We start from the raw sequence: 17,949 nt of genomic DNA, 5'->3' as shown, positions 1-17,949 counted from the left end.
GGTTGAAGCTGTGCCACTGAATTAAAGTTCTTTGTGCCCTTACTTTCAGGTAAGTCCTTCTTTGGTTTTGCTGTTTCTTCTGTGTAATTCAAGAAGTTCTTATTTGAACTCCACTCCCTCTCCCGAACTTTTACCAAGTAAAAGTAAAACCATCCTCTGCCTATAAACCTTGTATCACGTAACAGAAAGGATTTCTGTTACAGGAAATCTTAACTCATGAGATTCATAATGCTTATTTTCTCAAGACATGTAACATTTTTATTCTTATATTCCTAATTTATTCTTTTTCCATTTCAAATGGAAACTGAGAGCCACAGTCTTGTAGGCATTTTTAAATTTATTAGCTTACATTGAAAGCTGTAGTTAACACTGAAAGGAAAAATTCAACAATTAAAACATGCAATACTTATTATGTAACATAAATTCTATCAACCTCCATTAAATAAATTATAGGCTATTAAAGCAAAAGCAAGCTCTAGCCTCATTCATACTAAGAACAGGAAAAAATTGCAGCCATCATTTATTCCTTGGAGTATCCCAGATACAATCTATCAGCAACTTCCTTAAAAGCAACTTTGTGAGTCTCGGAATGCCTAGGCTCTTAAACCATTAATTAGAACAAATCTTTTGAGGTGAGTCTAAACTGCACAACCTGAAACTCAACCCCAGGTCTGGGGTTTTCCAAAGTCTGAATGCACAGAATTATTTTGTGACATCATGTCCTACTATAGTAACTATTTAGTCATTGTTCCACATTTTCCTTTTTTCTTTCTTTCTTTTTTTTTGTTTTCTTTTCTTTTCCATTGTTTTCCTGCTGTAGATTTGCTCAGCTTTTCTAAAGGTCTCAGTAGTCCAAGGATGATTTAAAAACAAAAAACCACAAAACACAACACATAGGAGCTCTAAAGATGCATGCTACAGCAGAGAAATAAACAAGAAATTAAGGTATTAAACATATATATTATTTTTTATTTTCTACTGCACCATATACTGAGACTTATTGAAATAAACCACATCTAGGGTTGAGGTCAAGAGAACTTTCTAAACAGATGATTTTGCATCTGCTGTAAAATCATTGCAAAGGACTATGAAAAGATACAACTAACAGTTTTCAGTTCTGATCAGAAATGCTCTTTTGATGCCTGATATTGATCCATTAAAGAAAAAAAAAAAACCCACACAAAACAAAGCCCCCAAATACTTCTAATTTCCAGATAACTCCTTGCAGAATTCTTCCAGGAATAAAATTTGATAGACCAGAAACACATGCTGTGATCACAGTGAGCAAAGGTAAGCACGTTCAATGGCAACTGAGAGAGACCAAATGTCAATATACACAATTACTGTGCAAAGCTCCTATTCTTTACCAACAGCCTTCTTTAGTTTTTACATTTCCCTGAATGGGTTCAGTGCTTCAGCAGAACCCTGCAAGGTTTAAGAAACTTACTGCAATGGACCTCATCGCTCCAATCATCACAGTCATTGTAGCCATTACACTGCAGTTTGCCTGGGATGCAGATCCCACTGGCACACAAGAAACTCTCCTCTCCTCTGCACAGTGCTGGAAAAAGAGAAGAAAATAAAGAATACATGTTAAGCTTTTCAGTGTAAGAAATAAGACCAGAAATGAAAGATAAAAGAATGAGTTGTAAATTATGCACTTAAGCACCAAACCCCAAATTAATTAAATTCAAGGAAGTGTAAACTGGCATTTTCACCTAACTTTTGTTATTTCAGAAATAGTTCTCTATTATGTTATGTTCAATCTACCATTAACTCTAAAAAGCAGCTGCATGGAGTAACTGTTTAACACTAACCTTAGGATGGGATTAAACAATCTCTTTTTTTTCCCCCATGAAATAGATGTATTGGATTAAATACCCAACAAACGTTACTGCAGATGGATCTTCCCAGCCTAGATGTTCAGGAGAATGATTACCAGGTTGGGACTTAAAAGTGTCATAGCACAGACACCTTTCTAGAGGGTGAAGGTTTCCTCAAACATTCTTATAAGTGGCTAAACGATAGAAGAAAGTCATCATTGCTATTTGTTATATGGGGAATTGAGATACCTAAAGAGACAAAAAAACCCGTAGAGTTTTAGGTATTCCACTGGAGCTAACTTGCAGGGACATAATATTCAGAGAGAGGGAACTCATAATACCTTCACATTCAAGCCCTTCAAGGCACTAAAAATATAAAGATGGTGATCACCATTAATTTGTTTAAACGTTAGTCCACACAATAGAGACCAAAACTCCAAGCCTTCACTTTAAAAAACACTGGCTGAGAAAAATTCCTGTAAAGGATACAGATGGGGAAAGAGATCAAGTGAAAATTCCATGGGGATGCAAAGTAAAGATGTTAAGTAGAAAAGAAAATATTCCATACAGAACCTGGTTGTTAGTTCAGTCACTTTTTTTTTCAAAAGCCCCCTTTAACAGCCAGGCTACTCAACAAAGCTAAACAAGAAAGTTTCACCTCCAGTAAAAGATCAGGAAAAACAAACAAACAAACAAACATCATCTTTACTTTAAACATACATATCTGAAATGAGAAATAGCTTTCAGAGACGGAGGAAAAAAATCCTGTCACTTTGCCAGTGTAAAGTTATTAAAATGTAACCATGTGTGAAAACAGCAAATTAAAACAATTCAATCTCATGAAAGTTCAAAATTCTACTCATAGAAATTCCACTGTAATTCAAACTTTGTATCCAAGTTTGCCAAGAACAATAAAGATCTCTAATTGTAGCTTTCAACCTTTACCACGACACAAATTACAGGTATGAAAAAACACCCATTTCAGTAGCAGCAGCTGTAGATTCTCTTCCTCTATTAAAGTCGTTTTTCACCTGATCACAACATAGCTCCATATTTCCAATTTTAAAATGCCTACATTTGCATTTTTCCTATTTCTATATGAAAACTCACTTCCTCTTTCTTCTCCCTTTATTCTCTGAACCTGATGCTTAACAAAGCCTGGAAAGTATGTTTAAAATCTACATCTCAAAAGGAAAAAAAAACAAAAAGCATATTGAGTATTCTCATAATAATTTTGTATTCTTCATAACATGTCTACCAACAAATATATTCATACAGAATACAGTTTAAAATTAAATTAAGGAAAAATAACCAAATATCTAATTATAGAATTTTTAGTATTGTGAGCTTTTATTACCTCATTTTGGCACTGCAGTAAATAATAGCACAAAGGTAGCATGTAACACAAATTTCAGATTAATTAATAAATCAAACACTATGATGATGTTTCTGTCAACATTTTACTTGGTGCTGCAGTTGGTAGAATTCCTAGTATATGGCATTATCCTTAACAGTAAAGTATTAACCACAATCATGTTGATTAAGCACATTCTTGAGCAAACAAAATCTGAGCTTAAGTGAAATATCAGTAATAAATTCACACACTGCAAGTGTCTCATTTAAACTCTTTCCAGAGCCAACATTTCACTTACAAAAGGAGGGAAACACATTTTTAATCGCTCTAATCTCCTTAAGTAGCTCTGAGCATACAAATAATCTCATTGTATATATCTTCATAAGAATAGAAATATATAAATAAAACAAAATGGAAAGCAAAGTGGTGCTGATGAAATCTGGCAGTGTTTCACAAAGCATGCAGATACAATTTAAGGGTATAAAATACAAAATGTAGAAAGAGATGAGAAACACAAAGTAATAAATATTGACTCTCCAAGATGCAACATCAATTTTTATCTGCTTTTTTGGTTTTTAAGCTATACTGTTTCATAGAATTTCAGGAATTCATTATTTATTAATGTATCTTTTGATTTTACAAATGTATCAAGGAAGAAACTTAGATGGAAACTGTTTTATTCATATCTCAATGCCATGGTTTTTATCTTACAGTGCTTTAGACTGCAGGGTAGCAAGTGTTATGCTTCTTTTTTTTTCCACATATGAAAAGCTGAAGGATAGGAGGCCCAAGTTATTTGTCCAATGACAAACAAGGAATCAGGTGAACAATTCAAAGTGGTTTCTACTTACAGAAGTGTATTCCTGAAATTCTAAACCTAAATCAGAAACAAAACGAAAAAACAAACCCAACAACAAAGGTCATCTCTCTGTTCTGACAAAGTAATACTCTTACACCATGAAGCATAGAATCATAGAACTATTCAGGTTGGAAAAGACCCTTGGGATCACTGAGTCCAACCATCATCCCTACTCTACAAAGTTCTCCCCTAAAGCATATACAACACCACATCCAAACAACCCTTAAACACATCCAGGGATGGTGACTCAACCACCTCCCTGAGCAGCCTATTCCAGTGTCTAACCACTCTTTCGGTGAAATTTTTTTTCCGAATGTCCAGTCTAAACCTCCCCTGTTGCAGCTTGAAGCCATTCCCTCTTGTTCTGTCACTAATTACCTGTGAAAAGAGACCAGCACCAACCTCTCTACAATGACTCTCAGCCTCCTCTTCTTCAAACTAAACATTCCCAGCTCCTTCAAGTGTTCTTCATAAGATTTATTCTCTAGGCCCTCCACCAGCTTCATTGCCCTCCTCTGTACTTGCTCCAGCACCTCGATATCTCTCTTGAATTGAGGTGCCCAAAACTGGACGCAATACTCCAGCTGTGGCCTCACCAGTGCTGAGGACAGGGGGACAATCACCCCTCTGCTTCTGCTGGTCACACCATTTCTAATACCAGCCAGGATGCCATTGGCTTTCTTGGCCACCTGGGCACACTGCTGGCTCATGTTCAGCCGCTTGTCAATTAGAACCCCCAGGTCGCTTCCTGCCAGACACTTTCCAGCCACACTTCCCCAGGCCTGTAGTGTTGCCTGGGGTTGTTGTGGCCCAAGTGCAGGACCTGGCACTTGGCCTTGTTGAAGCCCAGACCATTAACATTAGCCCAATGATCTAATCTAACCAAGTCTCTCTGTAGAGCCTCCCTATCCTCATGTAGATGAACACTCCTGCCTGGCTTGGTGTCTTCTGCAAACTTACTGATAATACACTCTATGTCCTTCACAACAGTCTCTTATCAGGAATTCACAAGAAAGATATAGACCTGTTGGAGAGGGTCCAGAGAAGGGCCACCAAGATGATCATAGGCCTGGAGCACCTCTGCTGTGAAGACAGGTTAAGAAAATTGGGGCTGTTTAGCCTAGAGAAGAGAAGACTCCAGGGAGACCTTATAGCAGGCTTCCAGAACCTAAAAGGGCCCTACAGGAAAGTTGTGGAGGGTCTTTTCATCAGAGAAGATAGTGATGGGACAAGGGGTAATGCGTTTAAACTGAAACCTAGGTTTGATATCAGGAAGAAATTATTTGCTATAAGGGTAGTTAGGAACTGGAATGGGTTGCCCAGGGAGGTTGTTGATGCCCCAACATCTCCATGTCATTCAACAGCTCCATGTCTCTCCTGTGATGAGGGCTCCAGCCCTGTACACAGTAATCCAGATGTGTCCTCACCAGAGCAGAGTAGAGGGGCAGAATCACCTCCCTGGCCCTGCTGGCCACACTTTTGATACAACCCAGGATGTGTTTGGCTCTCTGGGCTCCAGCACACACTGGCAGCTCATGTCAAGCTTCTCATCTACTACCACCCCCAAGTTCTTTTCCTCTGGACTGCTCTCTAGCCATCCTCCCCCCAGCCTGTATTTGTGCCTGGAGTTGTGCTGACTCAGGTGTTTTTACTATACTATCATAGAATCCTAGAATCACAGAATGTTAGGGCTTGGAAGGGACCTCTAGAGATTATCTCATCCAAACCTCTGCCAAAGCAGGATCACCTAGGGCAGGCCACACAGGAACACATCCAGGTAGGTTTTGAAAGTCTCAAGAGAAGGAGAATCCACAACCTTCCTGGGTTCCAGTGCTCCGTCACCCTCACAGCAAGTTTCTCCTCCTGTTGAGGTGGAACTTCCTAAGTTCTAGCTTATATCCATTGTTCCTTGTCCTATTACTAGACACCACCAAAAAGAGACTGGCCCCTTCCTCTTGACACCCACCCCTCAGATATTTATAGACATAAATAAGATTCCCCCCTCAGCATTCTCTTCTCAAGACTAAGCCCCACTTCTCTCAGCCCTTCTTCATAGGAGAGATGTTCAAGTCCCTTAATCATCCTCATAGCTCTTGGTTGGACTCTCTCCAGTAGATCCCTGTCTCTCTCTAATTAGGGAGCCCAAAACTGGATGCAGTATTTCAGGTGTGGTTTCATCAGGGCACACTTTTTTTTATGCATGCCAGGATACCATTGGCCCTCTGGGCCACAAGGGCACATCGCTGTCCAATGGTAAGGGTAACTTACTCTCCATTAGAACTCCAAGGTCTTTCTCCATGGAGCTGCTTTCCAGCAGGATGACCCCTAATCTGTACTGGTGTCTGATGTTATTCCTCCCTAGAAAACACATATGATTTTCAGAGTTGCAAAGTACTAACTATCTCATGATAACTGCTCTTAAATCTGATTGAAATAATACTACCTCATTTTTAGGAAAATCCCACCTGAAAATACAGCCAATGTTCTCTTTCACAGTACAAGTCTCCATCATCCCTTTCCCAACAATTCTTTCTTTTTTATTTTATGATATATAAAAAATTCCCCATTATTTTGTGGTTGAGGAGCAGACAGATAATTTCTTTGAAAAACTCATTACTTTCTCTAGTAAAATTGAATTTCATGCCTTATCTTATTAAATACCATAAACTTGACTCATTTGTTAAAGATTAGCTTGTTTATAAAAGCACTATGAAGCAATGCCATACAAAAGAATGTCTAGAAAAGGCTAGATGCTCTCATAGAATAGGGAATCTTTTATATGTGCAGAGATAAAGGTTCTCTTCCCAGCTCTGCTACACACTTTTTGCATCACCTTAGACTATTGAGGCAATCTGTGCACTAGGTCTATACCTATAAAACGCTGGGAAAAAATAATCTGTTTTCTTAAGGTCTTTGAGAAGAAAAATCACTAGCTGCAGCACTATAAAGTTGTTGCTGCAGGGGCCTTATGAATGTATTTTCACACTGATGAACTGATATTCAAGATTTCCTACAGGGACTGAAATATATTTCCCTTTTGGAAAACATCAGGATGTCTTTCAGAGGAACATGATTGAATGCAAGGTCAAGAGGAAAACCTGAAAGAGAAATCTCAATGGAAATTATACAGTTTGAGATAGAACAAAGCCATTTAAAAACTGCCATCAGTGAATGACCCATTTTAAAAGACCTCAACAAACTGTCATGAAAAGACTATTACACCTGTTAAATCTGCCCTTGGGACTAAAAATGGAGCCTTTAATGTGCCTAAAACATTTTTAATAATTCCTGCTCATGATCAGCCTTTCTGTATACCAACGGGATATTCTTTACAATTTGCTGAACCTCTGGGTACACAGTGGATGCTGTGATGTACCCCTGAGCACTGGACATGCCTAAGCACGCAGTGTGTGTTTTTCAAAAATGACAAATAGCTCCAGCTTGCACTGACTGCAAGTGTAATTAATTTTCCAGATTTCCAATTTTATTTGTGGTCTTAGCACAGCAGTCCTTTCTATTGCACCATGGCGATGAATACACATGCATAATCTCTCAGCATCTTCAATTTTACTCTTAATTTTTGGCAGCAGGGGATTATTAATTTTTTATTCTTATTTTTTTCCCCCAACATATTTACTTGCTTTTCTAAGCCTGAAATATGATTTTATCATTCCCAGGAAATTGGACAATCTTAGACCTAGTCAACTGATACACATGCTTGGATGAAAAATGTGTTTGTAATAAAGCTTTATATGAATAATCTTTACTATTACATTCCCAGGCGCACTCTTCACTTGGGCAACACATTATCTTGATTTTGCAACAAATATTTGTTTCTTACAGTACCTTAAAATATTACAGATGAACTGTTCCTATTACTATTATTCTCAATGTGGTGTTCCAATTAAATCCCTCTTATCCAGGTTAAAACAGGCTAAGAGCTCCTGTGGTAGCATCTTCAAACATTTGAAATAGCTCACTAATTATACATGCATTTAGCCCTTTCATGCCTTTGAACATTGAAGGACATTTATCGACATGTACAATAATTAATTTCTATGTTTTTGCCAAGGAGGAAGATTACCTCGGTTATCAGCAATTGTTTTCCTGCTCTTAACTTCCCCCCCCTTTTAAGTTTTCTAAGCAGAAATCCTTCTCTTCCAACCAGAATCCTTCTCTTCTCCAGGCTTAACAACCCCAACTCTCCTTCTCACAGGAGAGGTGCTTCAGCTCTCTCATTATCTTTGTGAGTGCTCTTCTGGACTCAGTCCAACACTCACAATTAATGACTGCTAGTCACTCATTGTTCATTGCTAGTTATTCCCACTGTTCAAAGCACAACCCCCCTACCATACTTCTGCATTTACACTACAGCCTCATATCTTATTTGTTATTTGAACCTGACATGACAACAAAATTATTATACTCCTAACTCCTATGATGCTCATCACTATCATATGAAAGGCACCAATACCTATATGGTTACAACATCCCTGTGATCTAAAAGGATGGTTTTATTCCAATTTTACAAAGGGAATTTCAGACATGGAAAAAAAAAATGCATTTTTAGAAATACTTGGTTATGGTTCTCTCCCCTTTGGAGAGAGCCATTAGACCTATTTTTTCAGCATATTTAGCATGTATTTATGTGGCTTTCACTACAGCAACTTGCCCAAAATCAGGAACCTACAAAAGACTTGTAGATCTTGTTCAATATTCCTGGATAGCATTCAAATGCCTTCAACTAGACACAGTCCTCCATTATATATTTTGCTTCCTCAGCCATCACAAATGTTCCTACAGGTGAAAGTAGGTATGGACAACAACCTCCTTTACTTCATGACCACTCAAAACATGTTCTAACAGAAGGAGAGACTCCAACTGGTAAAAAGATTTTATCCAACCATTGAAGGCTACATCATTATGCATTTTCAGAAAGCACAAGGAGATAACCCAGGATACACAATCTTCACTGTTGCATTAACTAACATTCAGAGATACACTGTATAACCTCTCTTAAGGTAGTTCTGAGTGTATAACTTCTTAGGTTTTTTAAATAGAACTGAATAGCAATTTTCATCATACAACTTCTTCTTGTTTAGTGTTACCAAGAAGTCATCAATGAAGCTAGAACCCACAGATGGACCATACAAGCCGCTGTCACTTAGGCTCATGGGATGATGCATATCAACAGCAAAGTATATCAGTTCCAGGCTCATTTTTACAGCCCACAAAAGGAGATGCACTTGAACTTTAGCCTGTGTAGCAGACTGTTGCTCCAAATAACAATCCTGTATTTACTAGACCTCAGCAAAGAAAAAGTCAGCAGAATGTCTTCAAAGGGCATATTACCTTTCTCCTACCTTCTTTCCTTGAAACAGCTCATCATTTCCGATGCAAAACAAAAAAGCCTCAAATCAGTATGTCGGAAAAAAATTCAGCCTAAATGATTAAAGCACAGAAGAACTATAACAATATATAATTGACATAATTACTTTATAATAGTAATATGAAGGAACACAAATGTTAACAGAACAAGAAATAATAATTTCATCCTAGAGCTTTTCCTACACAATAAAAATATATTATTAAACAGGAACTCAAGAACATAGTGTAACACTTAAGAATGGAGACATACACTGCTTTCCTTTTTCTTGGTGTGGTGAGAAGCATGATCTTCTAGTGGTGTCATTTTCAGGTTTGTTTTGGAATTGAGAGCACTTCAGGAATTCTGGCCAAGAAGCATTTACCATACCCAGGACTGGTTCACAGCCTTCTTTTGCTGCCTCACAAAATGTCCGGCAGGGCAAGATACCTTGACTGGAAAAAAAGAGACAGAGAACAAAAATACAAAGGATTATTACTCTAGTAGATTGTGAAAACTTTTCTTAAAAAGGAAAAAGTAATAATAAACACTCTTTAAAAAGGTGTCAAATCTTTGTTACTCATTGAAAGTGACACCAGCTCTGCCTTTCAGGCTAAATTTGAACCCAAATCAAGCTCAGAACAGTGTGATAAATACACTCCTCCTGTTTGAACTAACTGAACTTTGGTCCAGGCAGGTGCTCAGCAAGTAGGCCTAGATGAAGTTAATACTGTTGTCTGAGGCTGTCAGTGAGAACTCAGCACCAAACCCCAAGAAACAGTTTGGCTGGAGACTGTGCTGAGAAGTGGCTGAAACTGCATTAACACAGCAGAAAATCTGACTACAAATCAACCACTTTAAATATCTGCAGCCATCAGAGCCTGTTGAGCTCCCCCTTCACAGCAGCTGGCTGTGTGGCAGTGTGTGGCATTGAGTAATGACACCTCTCAAGGTTGCCCACTGAGGCTGAGAGATCCCCTACTTGACACAAGATATCAATGGGTTAATAAGTGACATTTTTTGCATGCATGTAATATTTAAGATATGCATAATAAGCTTACATTATAATCTTTGTACCCCATGCTAACTTTAAGTGTAGTACACAGTAAAGTGTTGACCATCAGTCCACGTCACCATTTGACACTGCTCTCGATCCCCTCCCCCTCCCACCCAGGTAGGGAAGGAGAGAGAGAAAAAGAGAGAGACTTGGCTGGATTGAAAACTAACCTACACAGCTTTAATTAAACACTAATGATAAAAGAAAATATATACAATCATATACAAATATGTTCAGATATGTGCAAAAGCCTCTCACCTCCCTCCACCCCCAGCAACTCCCACAGCATCTCCTGAGCTGGGAACAGTCCCAAAAAATCCAGGACCTGCTGCTGGAGAAAGCACAGAGTGATGAGGGTCAGGAGAGCTTGAGCCTGGGGGTTGGCAGTGATGGATGGATGGAGTCCTCCCTGGACACCAGCCATGGATGGAAGAGAAGGGAAGAAGAAGCAGGAAGGAAGTTGTCTTCTGTGATCTCTGACCTTACGTAGATATATGGAATGGAATATCTCTGGCCAGTTTTGCTGTCTAACTCAGCCTCCTATGGGGGGGTCATTGATCTCCCTGTAGTGTCTGCGCCGGCAGAGTGAAGGTGCACCTTGGAGCCCCAGCAGTTACAAAAACATTCCACTCTTATCAGTCTTAGCTGGAACACTCTGCTACTAGTTAAAAGAAAGCTTACTGAAGGAAAAAAAAGAATCAGTAAAAGGAAAATCGGCTTCATCCTGGCTCAAACAAGGACAGTCCATCTGTACTTACTTGATATTTTATATACCTAAAATTACTGACTAAAACTCAAAAAACTAACTACTGCAGTGTAACGCACATGGGAAGGAATAACTGAATGCCCATACATAGAGTTCTCTGTTTTACTGCCAGCTTCCACTAACCTTTTATCTGAAGACCATTTTGGCAGAGCAGAGTAAAAGCTCTAGCACAGCCAACATTAGTCCTAGCTATAAAGAAGAACTGTTCAATGCTTTTCGCAGCAAGGATCTGCACCATGGGTAGGAGCACTTCATAACCTGACAGAGCTGTCAAACAGAATACAATAAGCTATCACTTGAGGAAAGCCTCTCAGTAAGCAGGTGCAACTGCATGTGAAAATACACACACACAAGCAAATAACACAGCCCAAAAGAGGCACCACTGCCTGTACAAACACTTTTGTCATCCAAATGACTGGTAAGTCAAAAAGACCCTGTCTGCTTGCTGGAAGCACTTGCACATCTAGAGTGTCTAGATGTGCATCTACTTGCACATGGCATCTACTAACAGCAATTTGTTCACAGTAAACAAGTATCGAAACTCTAAGTTGACAGCATCATAGCCTTCCATAACCTCCAGAGTTAGACAGTGTGTCATAGTCATCAAAAATTAGGAAGAAGAAAGGTCTGAACATACAGTAGAGAAGACAAGACATATGAGTGGTGTTTGCCAGAAGACAATGTCAACCTTCTGAATGAGGTAACAAAAAGAAGACAGATAAATGGTAAAAAAGATCTCACATAAAAGTACCTAGTGACCCATCACTACATTTTCTCAATGCATGGATTCCCTCCTCAAATTAATTGTAGTGCTTTCAGCAGTTATTAAAATATTACCAAAAAAATTAACAGTAGAAGACTGTGAAGCTAATGTACATTCATAACTTCTGAGTCAACAACAAAAAGCAGCAGCTACATACATGTTCTACACAGGAAAGTTTTCACTCATATTTAAACAGTTCGAGTTTTCTCAGGTATAATTAAAATATGGACACCATTTGTTGTTTTTGGAGTCTGGCTATTCACAGTGGTTTATGGCGGGAGGATGGGCTACAACTGACATAAGCTGAGACAAGAGGTGTTCATACAAAATACAAAGAACTTTTACAGCATGAAAGTGTGATTCTTGGGGTGTCCTACACAGGGACTGGAGTTGGACTCGATGGGTCTCTTCCAATTCAGCATATTCTATGATTCGATGAAATTAATCAGTGAGTGAAACCTCCACAGAGACTGTGTGGTCTTCATCCTTGCATGCTTTCAAGACATAACTAGCTAAAGTCCTGAATATATAATCAATGTACTTCTGCTCCACTGAAGAGATGAGGAATATCATAACAATGAATGGTTTCATTAAAATGAAATTATTTACTGTTTTAGCTATTTATCTTTTGGGGCTTAGCAAATGCAATTTTCCTTCATTTTTAACCCTAACACTATAGAAAAGGTCCTCTTCCTAGTACACCACTTAGATAATATAATCTTTCTTTTTGTGTCTGACTTGTGGTTGTACCTGCCCACCCCAAAACAGTGGCTAGAACTTCATGTTCAGGCACAAGTAAGTGGCCTGAACTGAAAAAGTCCACAGTACCCAACAGTTCCCTTACTTAATGTTTTATTTTACAGTAATAAAGCACAGTCATGTTAGCAATGGTGTGATACAGCAGTAAACCCTTCAAGCAAGGAACAAAAAGCTGCCAGAGCTGCCTGACTGTCAGTGGCAATATGAAGAAACTGCATAAAGAAAATATTAACTTGCGTAAGTATTCCCAAGTCAGTATGGTTGCCCTTCTCTGCTTAGTATCTAAAAAAAGGAGTGTGCTGCTAAGTGTTGCTACCAAGTTCATTACAAGCTCTAGTTGGAACCTCTGTTTCGAAACAGGTATGTTTAGAGATATATTCTCCAGGTAAGTCTAAGGACTTTTACATACCGTACTTCACATGCTGCAGTATTGAACTTCTCTCAGAAACAAGCCAAAGAACTTTACCTCTAAAACTGTCCCTTGCAGCTTTCTAGCTGGCAGTGTACTTGTTTCCTGGAAAGAAGCAGGTATATTCTAAAATACTACTTTTCACCACCAGCTTGGAATGAGTTGAAAAGCAGAAAATTTCAGCCCCATAAAGCACATATTTGGCGGTGTACAAAATCAAGAACAAACGTTCTCTTCTGATGAAAGGAAGAGCTGCTACGTACTAGCTCTGCACATCATACTGGCAAATTACAAGCTTACTATCTGACCTGTAATGGCTCTTCAGACAAAGACATTCTAAAACAATCTTCTGTTTTTTTTACATAATCTATTTGATATAAAGAACTGCAGGCCATGGGAAGGACTCATGGGAAGTTGAAGAACTTCATGGAGGACTGTCACCCATGGGAGGGACCCCATGCTGGAGCAGGGAAGAGTGTGAGGAGACCTCCCCCTAAGGAGGGAGTGACAGAGGCAATGTGATAAACTGACTCCATTGCCCGTGCCCCTGCACTGCTGGGGGAGGAGGTAAAGAATTCAGGAAAAAAGTGAAGTTCGGGAAGAAGGGAGGGGTGGCAGAAGGTATCTTAAGATGTAGCTTTTATTTTCTCATTATCATACCCTGGTCTCTGATTTCATTGGTAATAAATTAAACTAATTTCCCCAAGCCAAGTCTATTTTGCCTGTGACAGTATTTGGTGAATGATGCCTCCTGCCGTTATCTCGACCCACGAGCTTTTAGTTATATTTTGTCTCCCTATCCAGCTGAGGGAAGTGATAGAGCACTTTTGGTGGACACCTGGCATCCAGCCAGGGTCAACCCACCACAGATACATTCACAGCACGTTAATAATTCAGAAAATACTAGGCTTCTAAAAGACAACTGCATAGTGATTAAATAAGCCAAGCAGAATTTGCAGTCTCCAGAGAAGCTCTGACAAACCAGAAAACATAGGATTATCCCACAATCACTGCAGTATTTGGCCCAGTTTCAATCTTCAGTCACATGTGCTCCATAAATCAAATATTTCTGGATAACAAACAAGTTTAATATGGACATATCACTTGATCTACTGAAGGATGAAAATATGATTAAAAGTCTCCATCATGATTAGTCTTATTAACAGCTACTTAGAGACCAGTCATTTAAAAAAATAAACTGGCAGTTCTAGGGCAATCTTACCATAATTTATTCAGCACTGGTGGCAGGCACAGAAGTGGGTTATATCATACTATTGTCAGGATTTTCATGGAAAAAACGCTTTCTGAAGATGGAGTTTGATGGAAGAACAGGTATGTGACATATTTTTAACTCTGTGTTTGGTTTCCTGACACTTGGAAGTTCATACTTCAGTTATTTCAGCTGTATACAATTATCAACATTAAGAATTGTATGGCACCAAAAGAAATAAAAATGTTCTTTATGGTTTGTTAAAAAGTATAGTAAGGATAAAAAGTATAAATAAAGGGGCTTTGTTTGCATAAGGTATCTTCAGAAAAGCTGTTTATCAAGACTTTTATATCAAATATTCATTGAAGCAGATATATACAATATGTGCTCTGAAACTATTATGTTAACTGATGTTACACTTCCAAACAGGCTACACACTGCCTGAGAGCAGATGATCTGTCTTCCTCTTCATTTTAATCACTTAAGAGTTCACTTAAACTGATATTCAAATTGCCTGATTATAATCATACAAGGACCTAGTCCTTGTCACTCACTTAAAGACGTTTTACATTTTTAGACAATTTATTTTCAGAAATTACTCCTGCTGTAACACTGACTTCACTTCTTTGCAATCACATTACCATGCACGGGGCTCATCAGTAGACTCTGTAAGTCACTTAAGTGGTTGTTTTGACAAATTATCAAAGTATGCTACGAGAAGCATTAAGGAGAGAGAAGATCCTTAAGGCAACTATCTTCCTCTTGCTGCAAAATTTAACAGATTTTCTAATAAACAATTATTCAAGGCACCTCAAAGTTCTGTCTCTAAAACTCAAAAGCTACAGAGGGCATGTCTCTTGTTACATCTTTTCTGGAAGCAGCTGCAGAATACGCAGCTCTTGTTCCCAAATGTCTGTATCTTTTTCTGTGCTGCTTTCAGTTTTGCAGTATCAGCTACTGGTTGGCTGTATAGTAAGCCAGGTCAAATAATCAATTCAGCTGAAAAGTAACATCATGTGACCACATCCACTGACCACCTCTCATCTAGCTGTGCCATCACAGAAGGCCATCAGATTGTTCAAGTATGACTTCCCCTGGTGAATCCATGATGACTAGTCCTGATCACAGAATCACTTAGGTTGGAAAAGACCTTCAAGATCAACAAGTCCAGACGTTGACCCTACTCTACCAAGCCCAGCACTAAGCCATGTCCCCAGGCGCCACATCTAGAAGACTTTTAAACACATCCAGGGATGCTGACTCAGCCACCTCCCTGGGCACCATGTTCCAATGTCTGACAACTCTTTCAGTGAAAAAGTTCTTCCTAGTGTCTATTCTAAACCTCCCCTGGCACAGCTTGAGGCCATTTCCTCTTGTTCTATCACCAGTTATTTGTGATGACCCTCTTTTCCTCAATGTGCTTTGATAGTGCTCAGAACAAGCTGTTCCATCACCTTTCTAGGGATGGAAGTGAGGCTGACCAGTCTACAGTTACCTAGATACTCTTTCTTGCCCTTTTTGAAGACTAGAGTGACATTGGCCACTCCACTGATATTTTTTCAGCCAAAATTGTTTAAGGAAAAGTTTAAACTGCCATGACTACCTGAAGAAATATTAATCATACTATAGCCTTGCTATTGAGCACTGCAGGATAATCCACTGTATCGTTCATAAGCACAAAAGCTAAGAATTATGATAGATCTAATGTCTGAGGCAGAAAAAAGGAATGGGCAATACAATTGTGAGAGACTGCTGGGGGAGAACAAACACAAAAACCCAGGAAACATGTAAAAATTATGGGAAGAAGAAAACTGAGATTATGCTTTGTGTTTCTACAGTCCTCTAATCAAACAAGTTGTAGAGACAAGCTGACACACCAGCCATTGTTAGTTCTAATTGTCACTCATACTTTTTCGGATTTTCTAACAATAAAGACTTCCACAGAATATAAATGACACAGAATTAATCTTCTACAGTTACAGTTTACTCTGTACCCTCTCACCGCAGTCCAACACACAGAGCAGCACATTCAGAGCCGCCAAATAGAGCTATATGAGGTAAGTGTTGCTTTCTGATTTGTGGATTCCTAAATAAATGGGCTGTTTAAGGTTTCAATTTTACATTCTCAAGAAAGTAATGTATTTTTATTTTTCATTATTTAGTTTTAATCTTTATCTTGCAAGCTATTTGGAAAGATTGTGTTTTCTATTTTGTCTCCAGAGATGGGTTTAAATCTGAAATTTACTTCCTTACATAGTCATGAAATCTGAAAAGAAAGCAAGATTATTTTAGATTTTTGTGGTTATTTCACCTGACAAAATTATATTGAATCCATATTGCAACATTTAGGGGAGGCGCCTTAATTCAATGCAATGCTTTGTAGTACTGAATGCAGAACTAGCTGCACATATGTACCTGACTTCCCACTTTGTGTTTAGCTCAAATGTATGTACTGTTTCATTGAAGCAGGCTCCTGTGTGAAAGTACAAAGATGCATCATTAACCTGTAAAAGGACTATACAGGACCCACAATCTGAGAAACATCTAACGTCTTAAAGGAGAAAAAAGCCCTAGAGATTATTCTACAAAAAGCAGGAGCAGCTCAGTTCCTCCAGGGCGGGAGATGAAGAACAGCTCCAGCTTTTTACATGAGATTAAGGCTTAGTATTAATTGGCAGAACTGCTGGAAGATGCCCACTTGTCTACCCACTGAGTATGAAGACTAAAATCTAGTGAAGAAAGCCAGTTCTCACTCATACACTCATGAATATTTTATCTGCTGTCACCAGGTCGACTAGCACAGATGAATCATGACAGGAATGCCTTTTCCAAGAGTTTGAAAAAAGCCTGGTTTGCACAATGAGAATGAAAAAGATGGAGATACTGAATGGATTGCCTGCAGCATGAAAGAACATGCAATCTGTTTATGGACTTTGAGAACACAAAAGTCTCAAATAAGATGAAAAAAATGGACTGGAATCTGTTCTGTGGGACCACCCAGATGCTATTATTTCCTCTAAAAATTACATAAACAGTTGCCATACCTGGTGGCTACAGAAAAGAGACAGCTGAAGAGTTACACTTGCAAAGTCTTAGAACAGATGACTGATATCCAAGAGTACCTACTTAACAAAGAGCTCACTCAGAATTCTGTTCAGACAGAGGAAGAAAATACAAATTCCTGATTCCTGTGAAAGTGGATCTCAGAATAAATAAAAAAATACCATTGGGATTCAACAAACCCCTCCTATCCACCCAGAAATGAATAAAGGAGGCAGCAGCTGCTGTTGAATTTCACATCAGCTGCTGTTAAATATAACACCCCTTTCAGGCCTAGCAACAGTCTTTGGACAAAGTGACCAAACTCAGTTGATATCCATGCATGTTAGAAATTTCAGTCAGTGGAATAATTATAAATATAAAATGCAGATAAAATCTTTTTACCAAAATAAGTAGTCATTTTAATGTGGATTCAGCAACAAACAAATTCAGAAATACACTCTGGTCCTTCGCTTTCTGGATATGACAGGACCACAGGTTACAGCTGAGCTTACAATACCACAACAGTCCAAATGTACACCCTG

General features: G+C 38.7%; 1 protein-coding gene across 1 annotated transcript in view; it reads right to left on the bottom strand.

The window, feature by feature from the left end:
- Positions 1 to 17,949, bottom strand: part of CORIN (corin, serine peptidase) — a 112,999-nt gene that overhangs the window by 39,995 nt on the left and 55,055 nt on the right. Inside the window, exons 5-6 of the mRNA XM_051617632.1 lie at positions 9,675 to 9,856; positions 1,448 to 1,561 (exon numbers count right to left, since the gene is read on the bottom strand). Coding sequence (XP_051473592.1) covers positions 1,448 to 1,561; positions 9,675 to 9,856 — 296 coding nt within the window. The remainder of the gene's footprint in view (positions 1 to 1,447; positions 1,562 to 9,674; positions 9,857 to 17,949) is intronic.

Source organism: Apus apus, chromosome 4, assembly GCF_020740795.1.
Source record: "Apus apus isolate bApuApu2 chromosome 4, bApuApu2.pri.cur, whole genome shotgun sequence".
NCBI classification, from domain to species: domain Eukaryota; kingdom Metazoa; phylum Chordata; class Aves; order Apodiformes; family Apodidae; genus Apus; species Apus apus.
This window is presented reverse-complemented; position numbering and strand designations above follow the sequence as displayed.